General features: G+C 39.2%; 1 protein-coding gene across 1 annotated transcript in view; it reads left to right on the plus strand.

The window, feature by feature from the left end:
* The window catches only part of ANXA5 (annexin A5), a 42,481-nt gene extending 17,272 nt beyond the window's left edge, over positions 1–25,209 (plus strand). The window contains exons 4-13 of the mRNA XM_087724431.1: positions 6,238–6,332; positions 7,802–7,915; positions 12,328–12,418; positions 13,078–13,157; positions 13,613–13,669; positions 20,171–20,264; positions 20,523–20,618; positions 22,640–22,698; positions 23,718–23,840; positions 24,411–25,209. Of these exons, the coding sequence (XP_087580557.1) occupies positions 6,238–6,332; positions 7,802–7,915; positions 12,328–12,418; positions 13,078–13,157; positions 13,613–13,669; positions 20,171–20,264; positions 20,523–20,618; positions 22,640–22,698; positions 23,718–23,840; positions 24,411–24,470 (869 nt within the window). The 3' untranslated portion in view covers positions 24,471–25,209. The remainder of the gene's footprint in view (positions 1–6,237; positions 6,333–7,801; positions 7,916–12,327; positions 12,419–13,077; positions 13,158–13,612; positions 13,670–20,170; positions 20,265–20,522; positions 20,619–22,639; positions 22,699–23,717; positions 23,841–24,410) is intronic.
* Positions 25,210–25,446: the final 237 nt, after the last annotated feature.

Consider the following 25,446-nt stretch of genomic DNA (forward strand, 5'->3'; position numbering starts at 1 on the left):
CGAGACACTTGCCCCTGCCTGGCTGCAGCCAATTCTCTGCATCTTAATGGGCTCCAGGAGGAGGAGGGGATGCCATCTCCCCCATTGTAAACGATGCTAAATTTAAGTGTGCTGCGAAAGGTGCTGCAAGAGCAGTGCCTTACACAGCACACTTAAATTTAGTGTGCTTCACAATGGGAGAGATACCTTCCCCTCCTCCTCTTGGAGCCCATTACGACACGGAGCATCGGCTGCAGCCGGGCCGGGCCAGTGTCTCAGACCAGAGAACGTTTTGCATCTCCCTGAGCGACCGAAGTGTGCATAGCAATAAGAAGCACCTGGTAGATAAGAAGCAAGTACAGGGGCACTTCCCTCCCACTCTGGAATATGGAGTGAGTCTCCAGACCTACCATCACCCTTACCTTCTCAGGCTATGTGAGGAGTAACTGGGAGAGGACGGCGAGGGAAGAGAGAGATGAGAAAGAAAAGGAAAGAAAGAAATGAGAAAATGATGGAGGGAGTGAATTAGAGAGAAAAAAGAAACAAGGGGAGAGGGACACAGAAATGAGAGCCAGAGGGAGAGAAGGAGAGATGAAAAAGAGGGAGAGAAAGAGAGAGAGAGAAGGGGAGAGAAAGAAAGAGGGAGAGGAAAAAGAATAACGAGGGAGGAAGGGAGAGAGAGACCCATTTTCCATGGAAAACACTCAGAACCATGTGACTGGGTGGGAGTGATGTTGAGTTGGCCACACCCACCCAGGTTTTGTGATTCCTAATGTTTTCTGAGGGAAACTGGTCCAAATGGCTCTTTGAGTGTTGGAGATTGGAGACCCCTGATCTATGATCAGGAACTAATTAGTTCGGGGAATGATCAGAAATAGAGTTGGCTTCCTGCTGTAGTGTGAATATTAGACAGATAGAGTAAAATAATGTTAAAGGATGTTGGATTATTTCTCTTTACAGGAATCTGATTGGATGTGAGATAAAATTTAAAATAGACCTTAAAATGTTCTACTGGCAGGATCAGAAATATATCACTGTGGTCACCAAGTTTTCTTTATGCTTTGGCTTGGCAATATTTTCATAGCTACTTGCATAAGTAGACAATAATAGCAAAAGCACTTAGATTTATATACCGCTTCACAGTGGTTTACAGCGCTCACTAAGTGGTTTACAGAGTCAGCATACTGCCCCCAACAATTTTGGTCCTCATTTTATCAAACTTCGGAAGGATGGAGGGCTGAGTCAACCTTGAGCTGGCCAGGATGACACATTAAGGAAACAGTCATTAGAATGGGAAGGGACCATTTAGGCCATTGAAAGAAATCCCTTATATGGTATAAGAATCCAAATTAAAGCATTGCCAGTTTCTTCAGTATCCCTTCATAGTCCCCTTGTTGCCACTGTTGCTCTTTGAACATGTTTTATGGAGCGAGTTTCAACTTGCTGCTCCTGAGGAAGTGGACAAGGCCATGGGAGCGGTGAGCGCCTCCACCTGTTTACTGGATCCGTGTCCCTCCTGGCTGGTTTCAGCCAGCAGGGAGGTGACGCGTGGCTGGCTCCAGGGGATTATTAACACCTCTCTTCAGGAGGGATCCTTCCCGCACCCCCTAAAGGATGCGGTGGTGAGGCTCCTCCTCAATAAACCTTCCCTGGATCCAGCCATTTTGAACAACTATCGCCCAGTCTCCAACCTCCCATTCGTGGGGAAGGTTGTTGAGAAGGTGGTGGCCTTTCAACTCTGACGGACCTTGGATGAAACAGATTATCTGGATCCCTTTCAATCGGGTTTCAGGCCTGGTTACAGCACCGAAACTGCTTTGGTCGCGCTGACCGATGATCTCTGGCGGGCCAGGGATAGAGGTCATTCCTCTATTCTAGTGCTTCTTGACCTCTCAGCAGCCTTCGATACCATCGACCATGTTATCCTTCTGCAACGGTTACGGGAGGTGGGAGTGGGAGGCACCGTCCTAAGGTGGTTCTCCTACCTCTCAGACAGGTCGCAGTCGGTGTTGGTTGGGGGACAGAGATCGACCCCTAGGCCCCTCAAATATGAGGTGCCGCAGGGTTCGGTCCTGTCCCCCCTCCTGTTCAATATCTACATGAAGCCGCTGGGTGAGATCATACGCCGGCACAGGATTAAATATCATCAATATGCGGACAATACACAATTGTATCTGTCCGCCCCGTGCCAACTCAGTGAAGCAGTTGAAGTGATGTGCCAGTGCCTGGAGGCTGTCAGGGTCTGGATGGGAGCGAACAAGCTTGCACTCAATCCAGACAAGACCGAGTGGCTATTGATACTGCCTCCCAAAGATGGTCCTGACATTCCACTTCTTAGCTTGGGGGTGAAATTATTCACCCCTTGGAGAGGGCCCGCAATCTGGGTGTCCTCCTGGATCCACAGCTGATGTTAGAACACCATTTGCCGGCTGTGACCAGGGGGGCCTTTGCCCAGGTTTGCCTGGTGCACCAGTTGAGGCCCTATCTGGACCGGGAGGCACTTCAAATGGTCACCCATGCCCTCGTCACCTCAAGACTGGATTACTGTAACGCACTCTACATGGGGCTGCCCCTGAAGAGTGTCCGAAAACTACAGCTGGTCCAGAATGCAGCCGCGCAAGCGATAATGGGTGTACCTAGGTACACCCATGTTACACCTATCCTCTGTGAGCTGCACTGGCTTCCCATTGGTCTCCAGATCCGCTTCAAGATGCTAGTCGTTACTTTTAAAGCCCTACATGGTATTGGACCTGGCTACCTGAGAGACCGCCTCCTGCCATTTACCTCCCAACGACCAATAAGATCACACAGGTTGGGCCTCCTCCGGGTGCTGTCGACCGGACAATGCCGGCTGGCGGCTCCCCGAGGGAGGGCCTTCTCTGTAGCTGCACCGGCCTTGTGGAATGAGCTACCTGCTGAGATCCGGACCCTCACCACTCTCCCGGCCTTCCGTAAAGCGACCAAGACCTGGCTGTTCCGGCAGGCCTGTGGCTGTTGATTAATTTCCAGCCCCACTTGATGGAATGGATGTTGTATTGATTTTAATTTTGTATTTTTAAATATTTTAAATGCTTTTACTTGTTGTGAGCCACCCAGAGTCCCTAGGGAGTGCGCAGCATACAAATCCTATAAAAGTTTAAAGTTTCTCTTAAATGGTGCTGTTTAAAATTTTACATATATATATAGAAATAATAATTGGACATATATCACCCCATAGTGCTTTACAGCACTTTCTGGGCAGTTTACAATGACAGCATATTGCCCTCAGCAATCTGGCTCCACATTTTACTTGACCTCAAAAAAATGGAAGGCTGAGTCAACTTTGAGCACCATCAGGATTGAACGGCAGGCTGTGGGCAGAGCCTGCAATACTGCATTCTAACCCCTTTGTCACCAGGGCTCCCTAGATATACTACTCAGATTGGATAGTATATGTAACTATAGTATATGTAACTATTAATCTGTACTCATATATATATATATTTATGTATGTATGTATGTATGTATGTATGTATGTATGTATGTATGTATGTATGTATGTATATGTTATATTTATGCTGATAAATAAATAAAGGGAGAATAGAGTGTGACCTTCCTCCCATATTTGGGCATACCAGGGGTTGTGACTTTAAATATATATGTTTTCTGAGGTTTTCGCGGGTGTAAGTATGTAGGTCTCTAGTTGTTCGGGTTTTCTCCCGCGTAGAATTGGAGATGTCTTGGCGACGTTTCGACAAAGTCTCATTCGGCATCTTCAGGCTGCTTCAGGTTACTTCAGGCTTGGTGTTTCCAGGAGTACTCCTGGATACTATATATATATATCTTTACTTTACTTTACAATTATTTCAATTGTACTATGTAGAATGTTTATGGGGATTCTTAATCGTTCAGGTCATGGTTGTCCCAAAGGTTTTTTCCCTCAAAGAACTGAAGGAGCTTCTTGGATGAGAAGTGAAATGTTTTCAAAGCAAAAAAGCAAAAAAATGCCACTTCCTTTTCGAAAATGCACCTTTGAGGTACTAACTTGTTTTCCCGAAAATAAAACCTCCCCGGATAATAAGCCCAATCGGGCTTTTGAGCGCATGTGCTAAAATAATAGCAATAGCAATAGCAGTAGACTTATATACCGCTTCATAGGCCTTTCAGGCCTCTCTAAGCGGTTTACAGAGAGTCAGCATATTGCCCCCAACAATCTGGGTCCTCATTTTACCCACCTCGGAAGGATGGAAGGCTGAGTCAACCCTGAGCCGGTGAGATTTGAACCGTTGACCTGCTGATCTAGCAGTAGCCTGCAGTGCTGCATTTAACCACCTTGGCTCTAAGTCCTCCCCAAAATATTGCAAACACAGCAACAGTTATGAGATGACCACGCTCGCCACCGCCTGCACCTCAAAAATAATAAGACCTCCCCGAAACTAAGGCCAAGTGCTTATTTCGGGAGTCAAAAGAAAATAAGATCCTGTCTTATTTTCAGGGAAATACGGTGTGTAGAATCTTCTTCGGGACAATAGAATTGTTGCTTTGGTGTTTAGTTTAGTTTTTTTAACTGGAGTTCCTGAAAAGTTAAAGATTGTCTCAGTATCTTTATTTTAACTTTTAGTCATACAAAAGAAATATTGACTTAACTTTATCTTAACTTTTATTAATGTAAAACAAATTCTGAAGGCCAGATAGTGAATAGGAAACAGATGTTTTATTCAAATGTGTTGATTTATACTGTCAGGCTCAAGCATCCAGAATGACCTGGGGATAGTTTCCAAAAGAAGCTTTATTGCTAGTCACCAACGTTACAAAACATCTTGCCAGATTGACTGCATTTTCTTGGGAATGGTCAGATAAGGGATTCTAGGAGAGGTCAGACTTGTGCGGCTTTCTGCTCGGCCCCCTCTTAACACCTTCCTTCAGTCTAGTTCAGAGATCTTCAAACTTGGCAACTTTAAGACTTGTGGACTTCAACTGTCAGAATTCTGGGAGTCCACAAGTCTTAAAGTTGCCAAGTTTGAAGACCTCTGGTCTAATTGAAGATTCCACCACATATATTGACTTAGTCTCCAAGAAATATTGAGGCAAACAATGTGTTTAAATGCGGAGGAAACACGTGTATGAAAGTTTTTGCTAATCAGTAATGATTGCTTATTCAAATCCAGTTAGTTGTGCAGTCTTGTTCATAGTTTTGTTTTTTTGTTTTTGAATGAGAGTACATACACCTTCTATTGTGAAAATTGTCACAAAGTTAAATCCAATTTGCTACCTAATTATGTGATGTCACTCGGAATTACTTCAAATTCTACTGCTAGTTTTTGCTTTTTTTTCGTTTAAAAGTTGCTCAAACAGTGGATTTGAAAAGAAGCATAGGCCTTGATAATTATTCTCAATCATCCACACAAATTTGGTGGAAAACAATGCTTGAAATGAAACAGAGATTGAAAATGAGGAATGCAGTGGCTCAGTGGCTAAGATGCTGAGCTTGTCGATCAGAAAAGTCGGCAGTTTGGCCTTTCTAATCCCTAGTGCCGTGTAACAGAGTGAGCTCCCTTTACTAGTTCCAGTTTCTGCCAATTTAGCAGTTTGAAAGCATATACAAATGCAAGTAGAAAAATAGGAACCACTTTTGGTGGGAAGGTAACAGCATTCCGTGTACCTTTGGTGTTTAGTCATGCCGGCCACATGACCACAGAGATGTCTTCAGACAGCACTGGCTCTTCGGCTTTGAAATGGAGATAAGCACCACCCCCTAGAGTCAGGAACGACTAGCACATATGTGCGAGGACAGCTTTTACCTTAATGCTTGAAAAAAGTAAGAGGATGATATTACAAAATTGTCTCCTTTTGAATTTTTATTTTGCTGCAAATATTTTCATAGGTGAAAACTAATATACATTCCATTTTTTTCATTGCTGAATATATGTGTGCGTGGTTATTTGTGCAGTAACTGACTCATAGGTACAGTAGTGACAAAAAGGTAGCTTTGAGACCAATCCTTGTATTTATGACCTTCACAGGGATGTAAAACAATGGAAAGCTGAAATAATTGTTAAATCAGGGTGTTTCACTTAGTGACTGCTTTGCTTAATGACTGAGTTGCTGATCCCAGTTATGATCACTTGAGAAGTGAGGACTATGTTTACATTAATATAGAGTTTTCCAAGTAAGAGAAGATTTCAAGAATAGAACTATATGGACTTAATGTTTACATTCATTCATAAACTATTGCTGTTCTTTCAGTGAATGATTTTATTTTAACTTGCATAATTTAAGGAACTGATGAAGACCCAATCTTGAAGATTATAACAGGCAGAAGCAATGCTCAACGCCAAGAAATTGCAGTACAATTTAAAACTTCTTTTGGCCGGGTAAGTAGGTGATTCTACTTGTGCTTTTTCATATTACAGATATTTCATGATGGTTAATTCTTTTGGTTGGCTGATTATTACTTGTTTATTTTTCTTACTGTTCACTTCTGTGTATGTGTGTGTGTGTAATATATATATATATATATATATATATATATATATATATATATATATATATATATATATATATATATATATATATATATATATATATATATATATATATATATATATATATATATATATAAATATATAATATAATATAATATAATATAATATAATATAATATAATATAATTAATGTAATGTAATGTAATGTAATGTAATATAATATAATATAATATAATATAATATAATATAATATAATATAATATAATATAATATAATATAATATAATATAATATAATATAATATAATATAATTAATATAATATATATAAATACAACACAAATGTAACAAAGGCAACAGTAAAAATATTGGGTTTCTGTTGTGATGGTCTCTTGTGACGAGCCGATAGACAGAGAATGGAAGCAGTTTGCTTCCTCCCATGTTTGGGCATACCAGGGGTTGTGACACTAATTACATACATACATACATACATACATACATACATACATACATACATACATACACACACACACACACACACACATACATACACACACATATACATACACACACACACAAACATATATCATATACATACACACACACACACACTCATACATACATACACACAGCATTTTTTGACTCCCGAAAGCCTGGCTCCTTTACAAAAATGGATGTGCATAGGCTTTCAGAGAGCTCCTGGGGGCTGGGGAGGGTAGAAATGAGCAAAAAACAGGCCATTTTTTGTTCAATTTTGCCCCCCTAGTCCCCAGGAACACTCTATAAGCCTCCATAAGGCTAACCAAGCCCTTTTTTGATGAAAAATGGGCCTGTTTTTGCAAAAAAAGGGCCATTTTTATCATTTGAGGGGCACCCCCGGGAGCACTCTACAAGCCTCCTAAAGGCTACCCATGCCCTTTTTTTGGAAAAAAAAACGGGCCCATTTTTCGAAAAATGGGCCGTTTTGGGAGGTTTGCAGAATGCAAAACCTTTTTTTTTATTTGCCTCTTCAAAACCTTGGTGTGTCATATACTCCGGTGCGTCTTATACTCTGAAAAATACAGTACATACATATATATATATCAGAGGTGGGTTGCTCCAAGTTCGGCCCGGATCCTGTGAAGTGGTAGTAGCGGCGGCGGGAGACTCTACCCAGCCACCTGTACGCTGCTGTGCATGCGTGCACGAGCAAACCAGTAGTAAAAAAAAAAAAATGGAAAACCACCACTAGTATATATACATATCTCCCAACATTTATATGGAATATTAATATGGCAAGGTCTAGATGGAATAATTAGAACTGAAATACTGGTATTGATATGTATTTCTCATTAATTACTTATTCTTTATTCTTTCATTTAGGATTTGGTCGATGACCTTAAATCGGAACTTACAGGCAAACTGGAAACGCTCATAGTTTCCCTGATGAGACCTGAACAGATTTATGATGCACATGCACTAAAACATGCCATTAAGGTAAAATGGCAGAACTTTAAATTAAAAAGTTAATTTATTTATAATGGAATCTTTCCTTTTAATTCTGAAGTTAACAGTTATGACAATTGATCTGTTTGGTTATAATGTTAGTTTTCATTGTAATAAAATTTACTTTCAAATCAACAGATTTTAGCATTACCTGTGGGCTGGAATAAGAATGTTGTTATAAAACTGTTTATAATATAATGTTCAGGGAACAATGCACCTGTTAAATTACATTTGTGGTTGAATTTCAATTTATGCTGCTTTGTATCTATTGGGTGATTTTTAAGCAGCTGCTTACAATTGTTTTGTATTAATTAAATACACTGTATGCAAAAAAGTAAGAAGATGTTTTGAATGCTTTTGTAAACTGAATTAAAATGACGTGTGTGAGAGAGACAGATAAAGACAGACAAACACAGACAGACAGAAATTAATAGGAGATTAAGAAAAAGAAAAAGATTTTGGAAAAGAACGAGAATTGCTCAGTGCCCAGAGAATTGACAAAAAAAGAATAAAACAGCAAATAGAAACTGATTGGAAAAAAGTATCTTTGGAAGGGAGGACGTTTGGAAGGGAAGACAACTACATTTACATATTGCTATAAATCATGTTAAACAAAACATAACAACCTGGGATTTTGAATAATTCCAGTAACAAAAGTAAAGTGTGTGATAAGGAATTGACTAAGAATGTAAGTGTATAAATGTAGAATGAATGAATCAGCAGTATTAATGCTACCCATTCAAAGGAATAAATTCACAAATGGGAGAAATATTGCCCTCTTCAATTTCTTAAGAGGGTACATGGTCATTGGATAGTTGCTATTTGAGGTTGGGGCAAAAAATTTGATAAAAGTGGAATGAAATGGTGAATAAGCACACCTGAACAAAATAATTTCATACTGAAACATTTTGTTGCAGTCCCAATTATTAAAGGCTCATAATAGCAATGAACTTCTATTTGATTAATTCAACTGACTGTGCAAGTTCTGTAATATGCAAGTCATGGATAATTAATATTAATATTTTTGTTGACAGTTTTCTGCTGTCATTCAATTTCAGCATATGAGTTAAAAATATTATTCTTAAGTACTCCTTAGAGCCTTGTGATCGTGGGTAATTTTGTTACCAATACTGTCACTCGACAAAAAATCCTATGTAGTATTGCAGTCAAATATTGATTTTTAATGCTAATATTTGAAGGAAGATAGATACAGTTTAACTTACTGAGTCAGTGGAAAAAACCCCTAACACTTAGGACAGTGATGGGCAACCTTTTTGGCATGGTGTGTCAAAAATCGGCAAAAAATCGAGCATAACTCGCGTTGTGTGTCACTTCAACAAAAACATAATTTTGCGCAATTTATAGTTTAAACTACAAAAATGTATAATTGCAATATATAATTGTATTTAATAAACCAAAAACAAATTATTTAACATACCTGCTTAGTAACTTCTTTGTTCATCAGTCGATTTCGAATGTTGCCCTTGATATTATTGAACTTGTTTGGGGTGCCGTGAACCAGGGCTGTGGAGTCGGCTGCTTCCAGCTCCACGTCCTCATCAACATGCCGCTCCAGCCCGCCCCTGCTATAAATATTCCTAGTGACGCGAGGGCGAAGAATATGAATATTCATAGCGGGGGCGGGCCGGAGCGGCATGTTGATGAGGACGTGGAGCTGGAAGCAGCAGACTCCACAACCCTGCCGTGAACTGAGATAAGTGTGGTGCGGTCGTAACCGACAGTCCCAGGAGTAGACTCTCTGTGCCGGCCTGACTGGAGAGAGGCGCGCACTGTTCCCGCGCTCCTCTCCTGCGGGTCCTCCCTCGCCGCGCTGATGACGTGTGTGCGCACGGCACGCACGCCTTACCAGCAGCCCCTGCGCTCAGAAAGGGGCGGCGGCGATACAGTAAGTGAGTGTGGGCGGGGGAGATCACACGTCCCGCCCCCCCCATTCCTCCAGCACAGATTCTTTCATCCTCGGCGGCCGTGCAGGAGCCGAGGATGAATCGCATGAAATCCTGTGCGTGTCACCCCAAATGGCTACGCGTGTCAGCACTGACACGCGTGTCATAGGTTCGCCATCACTGACTTAGGATCTGATTCAAGTGATAATATCAATAAGGTACTGGACAGAAGAAAGAAGAGAAGTAGGTTGGAAAATCAGGTGATTTTTCTTCCTCTCCCACAGAAGAAGCAGCTGGGAACTTTGGAAAGGGATTTTACGGCAGTCGCACTGTGTTAATGATTAAAAATGTACTGTTAATTTCATATCGATTGCAGAGTGACTAGATGTCTTTAGCTTTTGAAACCTAGAACAAGCAGCCATTGACTATTTCTCTCGGGCCATTCAATTGCACTAGTTTTTTCTTTTTTACCTCAGGAACTAGATCTATACATTTGTCAGGAAGTTTCTATCAGGTCAGCTCATGACCATTATCATCTCTTCATAAGTGTAGGTAGATTTATGAGACTCTGACAGAGTGAGAAATGGTAGTTATCTACTTATCTGAAGGAGGGGACATTTTCTCCTTTACCAACCTACTTACATGCTGTGAAAGTAATTTCCAAGGCTATAGTGGGTGACTTAAAACCAGTGGGTTTTATGTGGTCCCTTGGCAACCCTGTTGATACCTCAGAACCCTGAAATCACACTGGAAAGTTTAGCCATTTCCCCCAAGGTTCTAAATTGGGCTATGCTGCAATGTCACCTTTGTTTCTCCTTAGTGTGATATGTGAACCCAGCCAACATGCCTTGTTCCTCAATCACAGTTAAAATTAATCCTGCTTAGTATAATATGAATTTGAAGTGTTGGGTGTTTTTGTTCTTGTATTCTGTTTGTAATTGAAACCAGCCATTTCACATCAATATTATTAAATAAGCCAAAATTGAAATGTTTAGCGATCGTAATTATGATGACACTAAAAAAGCGACTCGTGACTTTAAACTGTCACACCATCCTCTTGGTCATAGGATCGCCTTTTATGACCTTCCCAGATGGCTTCTGACCTGAAAAGTCAATGGGAAACCCAGCAGGAAGTGTCACAAGTCATGGTCATACGATATCTCACTTAATGACTGCATTACTTTACAATGAACTCTCTAGTTCCTTTTGTGGTTGTAAGTCGAGGACTATTTATATCTTCCAGTTACTACACTATTACTTGGTTACATTTGGATCCAAAATAAGGCTATATCACTGACCTGTTATTTCCAAAGTGAGTGAGTTAAAGAAATAGTAGGATAGTGACCATGTGAATATAGTTTTTTTCCTGCTAGTTGTGAAAAACAGCTACCTGATCTCTTTACTCCTAGTTGCACCCACTTCTATAAACCATTATTATATGAACTGCCAGTTATGAAACATTCCTATAAATTTTCCATATTTATTTTATGCCAAAGTATTTCCGATATATGATAGGCATTTGTATTTCATTCCAAAATTCTCAGAGCAGGAAAATAAATTGCTATTGGTTGCCCTCCATGAAATTGCCTCTATTGTCATAGAGCAAAACTAACTTGTGATGCTACGTCAGAGAAAAGCTGATCCCTAAAATATATTCCTTTGGCAGAAATTCCTTGTATGTATATGAGTACTAGAACAAAGATGCAAACAAGTGCTAAATGTATTGGCAGATAAGTAAATTACAATTACCTAAATTTAGGAAAATGGAATATATTAATGTAATTATTAGAATGGTTTAGGAAGGCCAAGTGCTGCAAAAAAGAAATCTGCATAGTTTTAAGAATAAATCTTTTACGTAGTACACTAATCTGACTTTAGCTTTTTGCATTCCAACTGTGCATACATTTTTATAAGATTTATACAAACTAGAATGCCAAACATGTTCAAATACAGAGCTTCCTTTATTAAACATAAGATGGTTTTACCAGTTATTGAAAAAGTATGACAATTAAATGTTCAATCCTGGCAAACAGATTTATAAATTATAATAAAAGTCTATTTTTGTTAAACATTTGTTAATTTATTTAACATTTTAAAAAAAGAGAAGCAATCTGAATTCTTTTGAGCTAAAAAAACTGTTCAGCAAAATCTGTTGGACAAAAGGACTATATTACAGGAATTCAAATTTCAGCAGTAAGCCTTGCCACATTTCCTGTATGAGTCAATTGGAATCTATTTATGTAGTTTCACCCACCCTTATGGATCTTATGGTTAGGCATTCTCAAACTAAGAAATAGGCATTCTTGAACATTATGGATTTATTTCAAATATATTGGAGTTATGCTAGTATTTCTTTACATTCTGATTATAAAATAAAATTTTTGATCTGATATTTCAGCTTAAAAGAAGAATTATAGAAAGAACTGCAAGTTAGCTTGATTGTTAATACTATACTAAGAAAAATGATACGATTTCATGATCTCATTACATTGGTTTCAGGGGGCAGGAACTGATGAACAAGTCTTGACTGAAATTCTTGCATCTCGGACACCTGCTGAAATCCGAAATATAAAGCAAGTTTATCAGGAAGGTAATTTTTGGTTGTGGGAATGTGGCATGTTTCGGGGGTGGACAATTTATGGAAGCTTACCATGTTTCCCCTAAATTAAGACATGTCTTAATGCCACATTTTTCTGGTGGGCAAAAATATAAGCCCTCACGCGCAAATAAGCCCCCTGGAAAAAGCCCCACATCCGGCCAGGCACAGCGCAGCTCACCAACCTAGCGGTATCCCAAAGGTGCCAAGCCGTGGGAACCGGGGGGGAGGTAAAGGTGATCACATTGCTTAGCACCTTCAGGATACTGCTAGGTTGGTTGCTGTGTTGCGCTCCTGCGACAGCGCTACACAACCATTCGCCCATGAGGCTGTGCTTGGCTCTTTGGGAGCCCGCTCACAAGAGAGCAGCCACCCGGCAACCCCAAAACAATAAACCCTCCCCTCATCATAAGGCCCAAGCCATATTTTGTGTGTAAAAAGAAAATAAGACACTGTCTTATTTTTGGGGAAACACGGTAGATCTTTTAGCCAATTTTCTCAATACAATATGTTCTGTTCAGGAATAAATGCTTATGGCATTCTGAAACTAAAGTGACTGGCCTTTGAATAAAGGAAATGTTTAGTCATGTATTTTTTTATTTTTGAATTCAAATTTTCTTTAATAATGCAAATGGTTTTGGATTTTTTTGCAGAATATGGAGCCGATTTAGAAGATCATATCACATCAGATACCTCTGGCTACTATCAGCGAATGTTGGTAGTTCTTGTACAAGTAAGGTTCTAAGATTGAAATCAAATAAATGGTTCAGAAATTGACCAGCTTTTATATTAACTTGTGTATCTTGGATCTTTGGGACTGGACTTTGGAAACATATTGCAGGCAGCTAGTGGGCTTTGTTGAGGAAGAAGAAAGGAAGGATCGGTGAATGGATAGAGTTGGTTTGGAAGTCACATGCAGCTCTAGAGCTGCAAGATACCTAACCTGATGTATCTTTCTTTTCCAAATTGTGACAAAAGTAATACCATTGATGCATTGATAGAGAGAGAGAGAGAGAGAGAGAGAGAGAGAGAGAGAGAGAGAGAGAGAGAGAGAGAGAGAGAGAGAGAGAGAGAGAGAGAAAGAAAAGAAAGACTTGACTATGATATAATAACCACTGATTTTTAAATACTATCTAATTATAGTCTTGATTCACAGAGTCATAAAACTTTTACTTGTACTCCTTTTAGGCCAACAGAGACCCTGATGGCCAGATTAAAGAAAGCCTAATTGAGCAAGATGCTCAGGTAGGTAAAGATTCCCTCTTTCTGTTTCACCTCAACATATCTAAAATGGGACCATCGGGACATTAGAAAGTAAGAGATCTCAAGTGATTGAACAAGCTGGATTCTCGTATGGAAACGATACAGGCAATTTTTTCAGTTAAACATCATTACCGCAAAGAAGCCAGGAATTCTAGTTATTTTTCCCTTATATGAAGAATAATAATTGTATAATTACTGCATTATAAATACGTGAGAAATAAGTATATATTCACAATAAAGAAGTAAATAAATGAATCACTTTTTGGAATTAGTGCTGGATCCAGATGTCTCCTTGAATTGTATGGTTCCATTCTCAAACTAGGGTAAATTATTTCTAGTTTGAATGTTTATGTGTGCCTGCAAGTAGGTGTTTAAGACAGCAAACATCATTTAGTTTTGGAAACATAAAAAATTGAGCCTATTGTTTCCATTCCTCAAAATAGTTCTGGAAAATGGTATGCTAGAAAAATGAAAAAGTTGGTAATAAAAGCTTGAAGAGTTTATAATTGACATCCCCTTTTAAAAATTGGAAATAAGGGATATGGTTTACGTTTTCATGTCTCCAAGAGACATCAGTTTGGAATACTGTCCTGGAGATCAACACAGGATACCTTATTTTTGTACTAAAATCTGTAAATCTGGTATCTGAGTAAGTGGCAGCACCTAACTGACCTTGATTGATCTTAAAAAGGCAAGCTGAATTAGCCATAATTAAAAGGACTTGAACAGGAGACAACTACCCAACCACTACCCTATTGTTATAAACTTGGAGGCCAAGTTTCTTGAAGTCTAAGTAACTATCTGGAGGCAGCCTCTACTCAGCAAAGAAGTAGTTACTTTTTAACCCATAACTCCAGTTAATGCTTTCTATATGAAATGGAGAAAGGAGAAGGAAAGTTCAGGCTTGCTTTATTTGCAAAAATGTTTTGCTAAATATGAGTGTCTCATTTCCATTATGGAAAAGCCTTGAGCTAGTGGTTCTTTCCAAATATTGGTGGACTATATTTTAGCAACTTCAAATATTATTTAGAATGCATTTCATTTATTGTTCTAGTTGTATCCAAGAAATTCTCTAGTGAGATTGATTAAGCTGGTTAGGCAAACACTATATTGTGTATATTGGTAGTTTCATAACTGATCCTTTCCTACTTTATTCATTCAGACTTCTTCCAGGACCTGTATATGACAATGCTTAATTTATTTGTGTCTATTTTAACTCTTATTCACTGTGCCAGGTTTTTTTTTTAATAACTTGGTACATTTTCAGTATTAAGGGCTGGAGATTGTAGGAGTTGAAGTCAAACATATATGAGAAACCACCAGATGGAGATGAGGGTACTATGCTGTACTGGCTGACTTTGATGTATGACATAATTAATATTACTTAGAATGTATGAAGGATTTAAAAGAAGGAGTGCTAAAACTACTTGTGTAACATTATTTCAAAGTAATTATAATTCACAGCATATAAGTGTTCCAGGAATCTTAGGAAAGCAAATATTCCAATGAATAATGTTTTCCATTGTTCTGTTAATATTTGGTTTGCATGCTGGAAAAAAGAGTTGTGGCAACCAATAAGTTTGTTGCTCATAGAATATCATATTTCTTCTTAAATCAGATAAGCTTTACAGTTAATCATAGTAATTTAACTGTTTTTTTCATAGGATAGTGTTTTCTGTCAACAGATATTTAAGTTTTAGATGGTTGAGAAATGTATGCTCCCCCAGAAAAAAGAAGACAAAAGGGGTCACCTTTATGTTGCTCTTGCCTTCACATATTGTTTGTTCTGTACCTTTTTATGCCTTGTTTGATACAGATTTTAGTATTGTGCTAGCTAACAAATTGTACATGGATATCTTCTTTGTATAACCAAGTAGTAGATCCCTCAATAGTAGCAGTGATGTGCAGTCAGGTGAGGCAGGGGAGGCACAGCCTCACCACTCCCATCATGAAAAGAAAAAAAATGTAAAAGGAAAAAGGTGAGAGCTGAGGTCAGGCTGAGCTTAGTTGCTGCCTCTCCGTGGATGACTCTGCTTAACTGTTTAAAAAAGCCTCTAAAAAAACGCCCTCTACTATGAGGCAGGGGAACTGTGTGCCTCATCTAGTCTGACTTTAGGCATTTTATGATTACTTGAACAGAGTTAAGCAAGGGTTAAAAGCCTAAAAATTCCTGACATATGTGAGGCATGCAGTTCTCCTGCCTCATAGTAAAGGGCGCTCGTTTGGGCGGGGCTTCTTCAGAGGACCTGAGGCAAGAGCAGAGTTGAAATCCTCTCTGAAACAGCTGAAAAAGGTACGAGTGGGTCAGAGGGAGGGGGAAGAATTCAAACTTCATCCTCCTGGTGCGGGGCTTTGGGCAAAGGCTGGAGGGAAGGACCCAGGCTCGCTTGTGCTCTTCCTCCCCAAGTGTAGCTTGCTTGCAGGCAGTGCCACGTGTCTTTTCAAACCTGTAATCAGTGAAGCTGGGCTGGGGGAAAGTATGTGTGCTCCAGTATGGCTCTTTGACTGGATTACTTCCTCCTCCTGTGATCTCCTCGCTGGTGCTCTCCCTCCAATCCAACTTTGTGTGTGTGTGTGTGTTTATGTTTTATGTTTTTTTATGTTTTGCCTTTATTTGTATGCCGCCCTTTTCCCTGGGGGGACTCAGGGCGGCTCACAATTCAAAAGAGGGAGGGGGAGAAGACAAACAATAGACAATACAGCATGTTAAAAAGAAAACACAACAATCGCACAATTCGAGTTTAATAGAGAGTGAGAGAGAGAGGGAAGGGGGGAGGAGTCCAATCCAACTTCTGTGTGTTTGTGTGTGTGTGTGTTTGAGAGAGGGGGGGAGGGAGGGAGAGAGGGAGGAAGGAGGGGAAGGAGAAGAAAAAGAAAGAAGGAAACTTCTTTCGCAAAGGAGAAAAACAAATGCTGTCGCTTTAAATCGGAACTGAGCATGCCTGACTGTGGAATTCTGGGAGTTGAAGTCCATAAGTCTAAAAATATTTGAAACCATCACTGTGTCAGTGCCTCACCATAAATCTCACCGTATGTCATAAATCTCACCGTATGTCACTGAATAGTAGTATGTATTGTCATACAGAGGTGCTGAGAGGAGACTATATAAATAAAATTCTATGGGGGCTTGGCCTTATTTTCGGGAAGGTCTTATTATTTTTGAGGTGCAGGAGGCGGCAAGCCTGGTCACCTCATGGCTGCTGCTGTGTTGCAGTATTTTGGGGGAGGGCTTATTTTGGGGGGAGGGCTTATTTTAGCGCATGTGCTCAAAAGCCCAATTGGGCTTATTATCCGGGGAGGGCTTATTTTCATGGAAACAGGGTAATATTGATACCTGTAGTAGTGTGTAGGAATGTCCTTGGAAGACAAGAGGAAAAGCTGCACAGTAACAAAAGGCAGCCAAGTCCTCAGAAAGAATGGAGTTAAGGCAAATGCCTCAGAAGAGACCCTTCCTAGTTTCTTGAATTATAAAGACAAATTTATACTTGCAGACTTCCAAGATTCTGTTAATGAAGCTTGCAATAAAGTTATAGCTAATACTTCTCTGTGTGCCTCTTGTTTGAATTACCTTGTGAAGTTGACAATAACTCAGCTTGTAATGTTTACAGGTAGTCTTTGAGTTATGATCATTTGTTCTATGACTGTTATGATGGTGCTGAACAAATGGTACAGTAGTTAAAATTGGTTCTTAAACTTCTGGCCATTGCAGCACCTCACAGTCATATGATCAAAATGTGGGCATTTGATTTGATTTGATTTTATTGAAATTTGTAGGCCGCCCTTTTCCCTGAGGGGACTCAGGGCGGCTCACATAAAATCAGGGAAGGGGAAATGCAAACAGTAACATAGACACATATAATAAAAACAATAGGCAACATGCATTCATCATTCGGGAGGGGCAACTATCTTTATCCCCAGGCCTGACGGGCTAGCCAGTTCTTCAAGGCTGTGCGGAAGGCCTGGACGGTGGTGAGGGTACGAATCTCCACGGGGAGTTCGTTCCAAAGGGTCGGGGCTACTACTGAGAAGGCCCTCCTCCTTGTGGTTGCCAGCCGACACTGGCTGGCCGATGGAATACGGAGGAGGCCCAATCTGTGTGATCTAATTGGTCTCAGGGAGGTAATTGGCAGAAGGCGGTCTCTCAAGTATCCAGATCCACTACCATGCAGGGCTTTATGGGTGACTAATAGCACCTTGAAGCGCATCCGGAAATCGACAGGTAGCCAGCGCAGCTCGCGGAGGATAGGTGTAATGTGGGTGAACCGCGGTGCACCCACAATCGCTCGCGCGGCCGCGTTCTGTACCAGCTGAAGACGCCGGATGCTCTTCAAGGGCAGCCCCATGTAGAGCACATTGCAGTATTCCAGCCTAGAGGTCACAAGGGCCCGAGTGACTGTTGTGAGTGCCTCCCGATTCAGGTAGGGTCGCAACTGGCGCACCAGGCGAACCTGGGCGAATGCCCCCCTAGCCACAGCCGTCAAGTGATGGTCAAACGATAGCTGTGGATCTAGGAGGACTCCCGAGTTGGTGATTGCCCTGCATTTATGTCTGGTCACAGTGTCCCATAGTCAAGGTATTCTGCTTCAACTGCAGGTCCCAGATCTGCCTCTGTTTCAACCCCAGGTGAATTGGAGACAATGGAAGGGAATAATAGCTATACTGTAAGTGTAGGTAGTGAAATGGAGGACAGCCAAAAGATAAGAGATGAGAGGGAAATGGAGGAATTAAAACAGAGGCAGTTCATGCAAGACAGGAGAAGCATGATGTCCTTGCTTAATGATCACATTGTCCTGGCCTAACAACCACAATCTGGACTACTGAAACTGTCCTTACTAAGTGATGCAGTCATATGATGTTTTGCTTCATAACCAGTTTGCTCAGTGATGGAAATTCCAGTCCCAATTAGAGCTGTAGTCCAAGGACTACCATTGGGCCCAAAAGTTTTTCCAACATGTTTATACTAACTTATTACTCAAATTTCAGTACAATCTCAATACTTGGAATTAGTTTGTCAACAATTATCCTTTATGTAGCAAGTTAAAGAATGTCAAGCAAGCATAGGAAATCAGGAGTCCAGGCAGTTTAAATGCATATTATATGCTAATGCTCACTACAAGAATCTGAACTACTAATGGTAAAGCAATGGTAGACAATAGATAAGAGTCAACAGAATTCAAGGTGGACTGGACTTAGATCTCTTGTGGGTACAAAAGGACTCGAGACTAATGATGTGCTTGACACCTCCCTCAGGCTCTGCCTAGTTATCCCCTATAAGGATAAAGTTATCTTTTCTGCTTTATCATTTTAAATTGAATTATGACTTTGTCATAAGGTTGTTATGAAATTAAAGGTACAGAGATGATACTGAATCATTCTGTTCCAGAGAGGTTTTTGAAAAGTCATTAACACTTTTTATGTAAACACAGTTCTGTTTCCAAAAAATGGATTAATCCATGATACATCTCGTGATCATTAACTTTCTTTTATAAGAGCTGGACTTAGAATCTGCTTTTAATCAGATAGAGTGGACATTTTAAAAACAGCCACTTATTAAAAGAGGAAGCATATTAATTTTATAACAGATCGTCCTTGACTTATGACCACAATAACACTTTATATTAAAATTCTTTGCAGTCATGTCAGATGCAATTTTATGACAGTTTTTACAATGGTTAAATGAATCACACTGTCATTAAGTAAATTATATGGTTATTAAGTGGATTTGGCTTCTTCAATATTGTGTGTGTGTTTATGTGTAGTATGTATGTATGTATGTATGTATGTATGTATGTATGTATGTATGTATGTATGTATGTATGTATTTAGTGTCACAACCCCTGGTATGCCCAAATATGGGAGGAGGCATACTGCTTCCTTTCTCTGTCTATCGATTCATCACAAGAGACCATCCAGACAGAAAGCCAATACTTTTACTGTTGCCTTTGTTACATTTGTGTTGTAGTTGAACTGTATTTGAGTCTCCCTTTATTTATTTATCAGCTCAAATACAACATACACACACACATACACAAATTTACAAGGTCTATTCTGAAATGGTTGAAATTGTGTGGTTTTTAAAAGACATCTAGAATTTATTTTCTTTTTGAAAGTATTTGAATTATTCAACAAAAAACATCACGTGAGGCATCATCTCCATTCCACAATGTGAAGCTGTTGTCTCATGAGAAAATTATAAAGAACAGAAATAATGGTTCTTACTGAGATGGTGGGAAGTCCAACACATTTGAAGAGTAGCAATATTGGGAAGGTTGTGATTGGGAATCATATTGAAGTGGCCAAAAGAATGAATGCAAACATACTAATTGTGATAAGGATGGTTCAAAAGTCTTCTAGTAAACACATGATCTAATATTGAACCCTTTACCTAAGATAAATGTTGTCTTTATGACCCTTAGTTTTATGTAGAACACAGAAAAATCTTACTATTTCTTTTTATTAATAACTTTCTTTTTATTCTAACAGGAGCTCTTTAGAGCTGGGGAACTGAAATGGGGAACAGATGAAGAAAAATTTATCACCATTCTGGGAACTCGAAGTATATCTCACTTAAGGAAGGGTGAGTAGTACTAAAAAGAGTAGTGATAAGTGTTTTTAATGACTTAAAGAAATATGTAGATGCACAATAAGCTGGATGTATCTTTGAATATTTAAATTTTCCCTTTTTGTAGCTGACTTAATTGTCCTGCCCATATGTTGAGGCATGTATATGAGTTTATACGTATGTTTTTCTAAGCTTGTTTGAAGAAACTAAAAGTAAGTAATATGTAATAATTAAAATGTAGATACCACTTTTACCTTTTTTTTCTTCTTTCAGTTTTTGACAAATACATGACAATTTCCGGTTTTCAAATTGAAGAAACAATTGATCGTGAAACATCTGGTGCACTTGAAAAGCTGCTTCTGGCAATTGGTAATGTATAGTCCCATTCTTGAGGAATCTTAAGCTTGTATATACTAGGCCTGTGTTATCTAGCAACATAGAATCCATTAACTAAGTGGGTGGCCTCAAATCACTTCAGGACAGTGTTGTGAAAGAAATTTCGTCAGTCTTTTTCTGCAGCTCTGACCAAAGAACTTCCAGGCTGGGTGGTTTATGGATTGCTACAGATTAAGGCTCACTGATGTCCTAAGCACTGACAAATCTTGATGCCCCTCCTTTGTACATATTGTACAAATCTTCATTGTTTTTTTTTCTTTCTCAACTTTGTGGTGCCCCCTTTGGGCATGGTGCCTTAGTCTGCTTAATGTTTAATACACCACTGGATTGATGATATTATATTCCAAAATTGCACAATCTGGAAGACCTTCAGACAAGCTACAGAGTCTTTGGACTGAACAGTTGCACTGCAGATAACAGTTATATTGCTATGTAAGTTATAGATAGGGTATAAAGCCCCTTGTTGCAAGAGGCACTGGGCTGAGCAGCTGTGTAATGGATGGTCATGCTGTACAAGGAGCAGTTGCCATCCATAGTCATTTAAGCAGTAGTGGCATGATTAGTGGCTGTGTGTGCTCCAGATATGTTTTGGAACAAATTTGCTCCAAAGTACAGCTAATTAGTTGATGACCCATAAGCAATGTCACCATTTCTGCCTCGTAACTGCTCAGATGAAGCCCCTTTAATTACAAAGTTCCTGCTTAGTCAATGGAGGAGGGGAGTGGCATGGACATATTAGTCAGGAAATTTGGAAGTTCTTAGCTGGCTGGCCCATATAAAAGCACAAGCCAACCCAAAGTTCCCTGAGAGGCTGTGGGTTGGTGATAACCATGTTGCTATGCATGTCACAGGTAGCTCTGCTGGCTCTCCTTTTTTTGCCATGTACATATATACATCCTAACTAGACTGTGTTGTTTTTCTGTGTCATATAATATATGTGGGTATAAGCATATTTTTAAACTAAGACAGTGATGGTGAACCTTTTTTGGCTTGTGTGCAAAAAGTGGGGGGAGCACAGGGGGGTCATGCGTGCATGCTACACCCATACTGCTATGCGCACACCACAGTGTGCATGACCAGCGCTCCCCCCATTTTTGGCATGCTTTATAGGAGCCTGGGGAGGACAAAAACAGCCTCCCCTGCCCCCCAAAGGCCCTCTGGAGGCTTCAGGAGCTTCCCTAAAGCCCCTGGAGCGTGAAAAATCAACCCTATGGGCAAACCAGGAGTTCAGAAATGGGCTCCCGGTTTGCTTGTAGGGGCAGTTTTAGCCCTCCGGAGTCTTCAAGGGCCTCCAGGAGGCTTCCCTGAAGGCTCTGGAGGGCAAAAAAATGACCCTACAAGCAAACTGGAAGCCTATTCTTGAACTTCTAGAAGTGACTTCCGGTTTGCTCATAGTTTCATTTTTTCCCCTCCGGAGCCTTTAGGGAAGCCTCCTGAGGGTTCCGGAAGGCTAAAACCGGCTATATGAGCAGGTTTGCCCGTAGGGCCAGCTTTTTGTGCTCCGGAGGCTTTAGGGAAGCCTCCGGAAGGCAAAAAATGGCCTCAAAAGAAGGCCGAAGTCAGCTGGCCAGCACGCGCATGTGCACTGGCCTGCTGACAGGGCAAGCCTCGCGTGCCCTGACAAATGGCTCCACCTGCCACCTGTGCCATGTGTGCCATAGGTTCGCCATCACGGGACTAAGAGAACAACTGGCTTAAAATTACTCATGAGCCCTTCAGTTAAATGAAGAACTAACCTGGGTCTTTAGGCAAATCCAGTGTCAAAGATTTCACTCTACTTCTAATCAGAGAATTGTCAAGGGTTGTTTCGGTTAAATTCCCTGTTTAAATAGATATTAATGTGTGATAGAAATTGTGGATCAAATAATTTATTGTAAATATTTGAAAACTACTTTTCGGTGTTTAGGGGAAAAATGCCATTTATATAGCTGTTTGTCATCTGATAAAGTAATGTTAAAATATTTTGTGATTCACATAGATTGTTTTTCTTCTAGTGAAGTGTGTCCGAAGTGTTCCTGCCTATTTTGCTGAATGTCTCTTTTATGCAATGAAAGTAAGTATTTATCATTTTTAAATAAAATCAACATCTTCAAGCACTACTATTTTAAACAATCTCAGACTGACAATATCTTAGTTACTTTCTTGAACATAAATATTTTGGCTTCTTGTTATTCCATATATATTTATGCAGAAACAAGGCTTGTTGTGTTCAATGACCTTTATATTTTAAGAACACATCCGTAGGATTTCAACCTCAGTCTACTCTTGGAGAAAAATTGAAAAGGAGATAAAATGAAATGAGGAAAACATTTCATTTTATGAATTTTTCAGTTCTCTTGGTATTTGTAACGTTTACAATATAGTATTTGAAATATAGATTTGAGTATTGAGTGATAAGTATTAATTGATCTGATGTGAGGTGTTCATTATACAATCCATTTTCAATATGTTGCTTAAAAATTTGCAGCAATTTCTATGTAGCAGTAGTCATTTTTTAGTTTTGTTTCTCTTTTTGTTTTGTCAAGTTTTATTTTACCTAAATTCCCATGTTTTGAATTCTTTTTGAAGTTGCATTACAGCAGGGGTTCTAAAACCGAAGGTAATTTTCTCCAATGGATTAATGTATATATTTTTTTATTTATCAAATTTATTTGCCATTCATCTTGTGGTTTAGAAGACTCTGAATGACTTGGGCGTAGAGTGGAGCTAATGGACCAATTTCTAATTGCTTTGTTAGCAAGTTGAGAATCCAGTTTGGGATTGTCCCTACTGCCACACTGACAGAGTCTGGCTTTTTTTTATGAGGGTAAATGATACTATTCAAGGCTGGGAAATGGGCTCATGGGATCCAACAGTTTAAGAACCTTTGTTATTAAAATAATAAAATTTAAAAAATGAATTGTTTCTCCTGAGTTGCAAAAAATTCAAACATCATGCTAAGTCATTGTTTAATTTTAACTATGGTTTGTGAATAAGCCACAAAAGTGGCTCCAGCAGAAAGAATTAAATAATGGGAATTGGTAGAATTACTGGCCAGTGCCCTTAATCGATTGCTTAACTTTGTTTTACTAGGGAGCAGGCACCGATGATGATACATTGATCAGAATTATGGTTTCAAGGAGTGAAAAAGATCTACTTGATATCAGACAAGCATTCAGAAGGGATTTTGCAAAAAGTTTGCACCATGTAATTCAGGTAAATTTTACCTCACTTATGATTATTAATTCACATTATTTGTAACAGAAAATACTGCTGCTTCATGTGATCATTTTCTTAAGAGTAATTACAATCTACCAAGCTTTGAGTTATGTTTCAACTTAGATTAGTTAAAACAGAAGAATTTTAATCATAGTTTGTTTTATTACTTACTTATATGTAAAATGTATGTCCCACCCTTCTTCTAGGAGCTCAAGATTTATACCAACCACAACTCTGTGGCATTTAGGGCTGAGATAGTGATTGCTCCTAAACCACCTAATTAGCTTCTATGGCTTCTATAGCTGAGGGTGATCTTGAATCTGACACTCCTGATCATTTCTCCTTAATACTCATTCTTTTGTAGGCATTTTATCAAGGGCAACAGCATATTTAAACATTTACTACTAATAGTATTTGTAAATAGTGTTGGTTTTGCAGCTATAGATTTCTGATGAACAAAATTCTTTATTTAATAGTATGTGTCCATCATATGATTAGAGAATAGTCATACAAATAACTCTCCTTTTTTGAGAATCTATAGATTCATTGTTGGTTTATCCTTTATAGAAAGATACATCTGGTGACTACAGGAATGGGCTTCTGCTGCTGTGTGGAGGAGAAGACTAGTGAAGTCTACGATAACACAGAGGACAGAATCTCAAATCATGCCTTGTGCCTTTTCCCAGTTGTATGGCATTTAGATGGCAAAAGCAATGTACTGTTGTTAGTCACATATTATGATGCTGCTTCTTGCACTGGCTTGCTTACGTAGGATTATTTTCCTTACCAGGGAAGTTATATTGTTTCATCCATTTATTTTACATAATTGAAATTTAAAATCAATGGAACAAATTTGGATCCAATCTTTCATGTGTACATTCCTTATTGAAAAAAAATTGACAAAAGTGCCTTTAAATAAATGTGGTTTTATTTTTAAAATCAAAAGTCCAAAATATGGGGTGCTTCTAGGCAAAGCTTTTATTATGCAATTAGCCCTTACTAAAGTTTCACAGGGGGTCCAGATGACACTATTTTCCTGGAGGAACTTACTCAGAATTTTCCACTGCTGTTTCTGACTATTTTGCTCACAGAAGATGAAAAACTAGAACAATTGCACAATGTCTTTGAGAGGATAGTGTTGATAGTTGGCTATCTAGGAACATTCCTCCATTTCAGCAAAAGTGGAAGTAAAATACATTCCAAGAAACAAAACCCAATTTCCTCTTAGCTAAACTTGCACTATATATCTTGCACTTTTTACTCATATTAAAGAACATTTCTGCTAATAGATTTAAAATTGTGAGCTATGCATTAACTGTCCTCAATGTGATTTTGGTACAATTAAAAATGTTTATAAACAACTAAATGGCTAAGTTGTCTCTATGGTACCCTGAGGACCAATAAAAGGAATACAACTAAGCGCACTGTGAATACATGGATTTATTTAAGCTTAAAAAATGTTTTCCCACCTTGTTGGAATTAGCAGGAAAGATCTTATCTTTAACCATTAGAAAGCTTTATTCACAATTTCTGTGTCTTTTATAATTTCAGTGCAGGTTGTTTGTATGCTTACGTTCTGAAGATTGGAAACATTTTTAAAATG

The sequence above is a fragment of the Thamnophis sirtalis genome, unplaced genomic scaffold (assembly GCF_051295495.1).
Source record: "Thamnophis sirtalis isolate CommonGarterSnake01/CBP01778 unplaced genomic scaffold, rThaSir2_p1.2 scaffold_10, whole genome shotgun sequence".
NCBI lineage: Eukaryota > Metazoa > Chordata > Lepidosauria > Squamata > Natricidae > Thamnophis > Thamnophis sirtalis.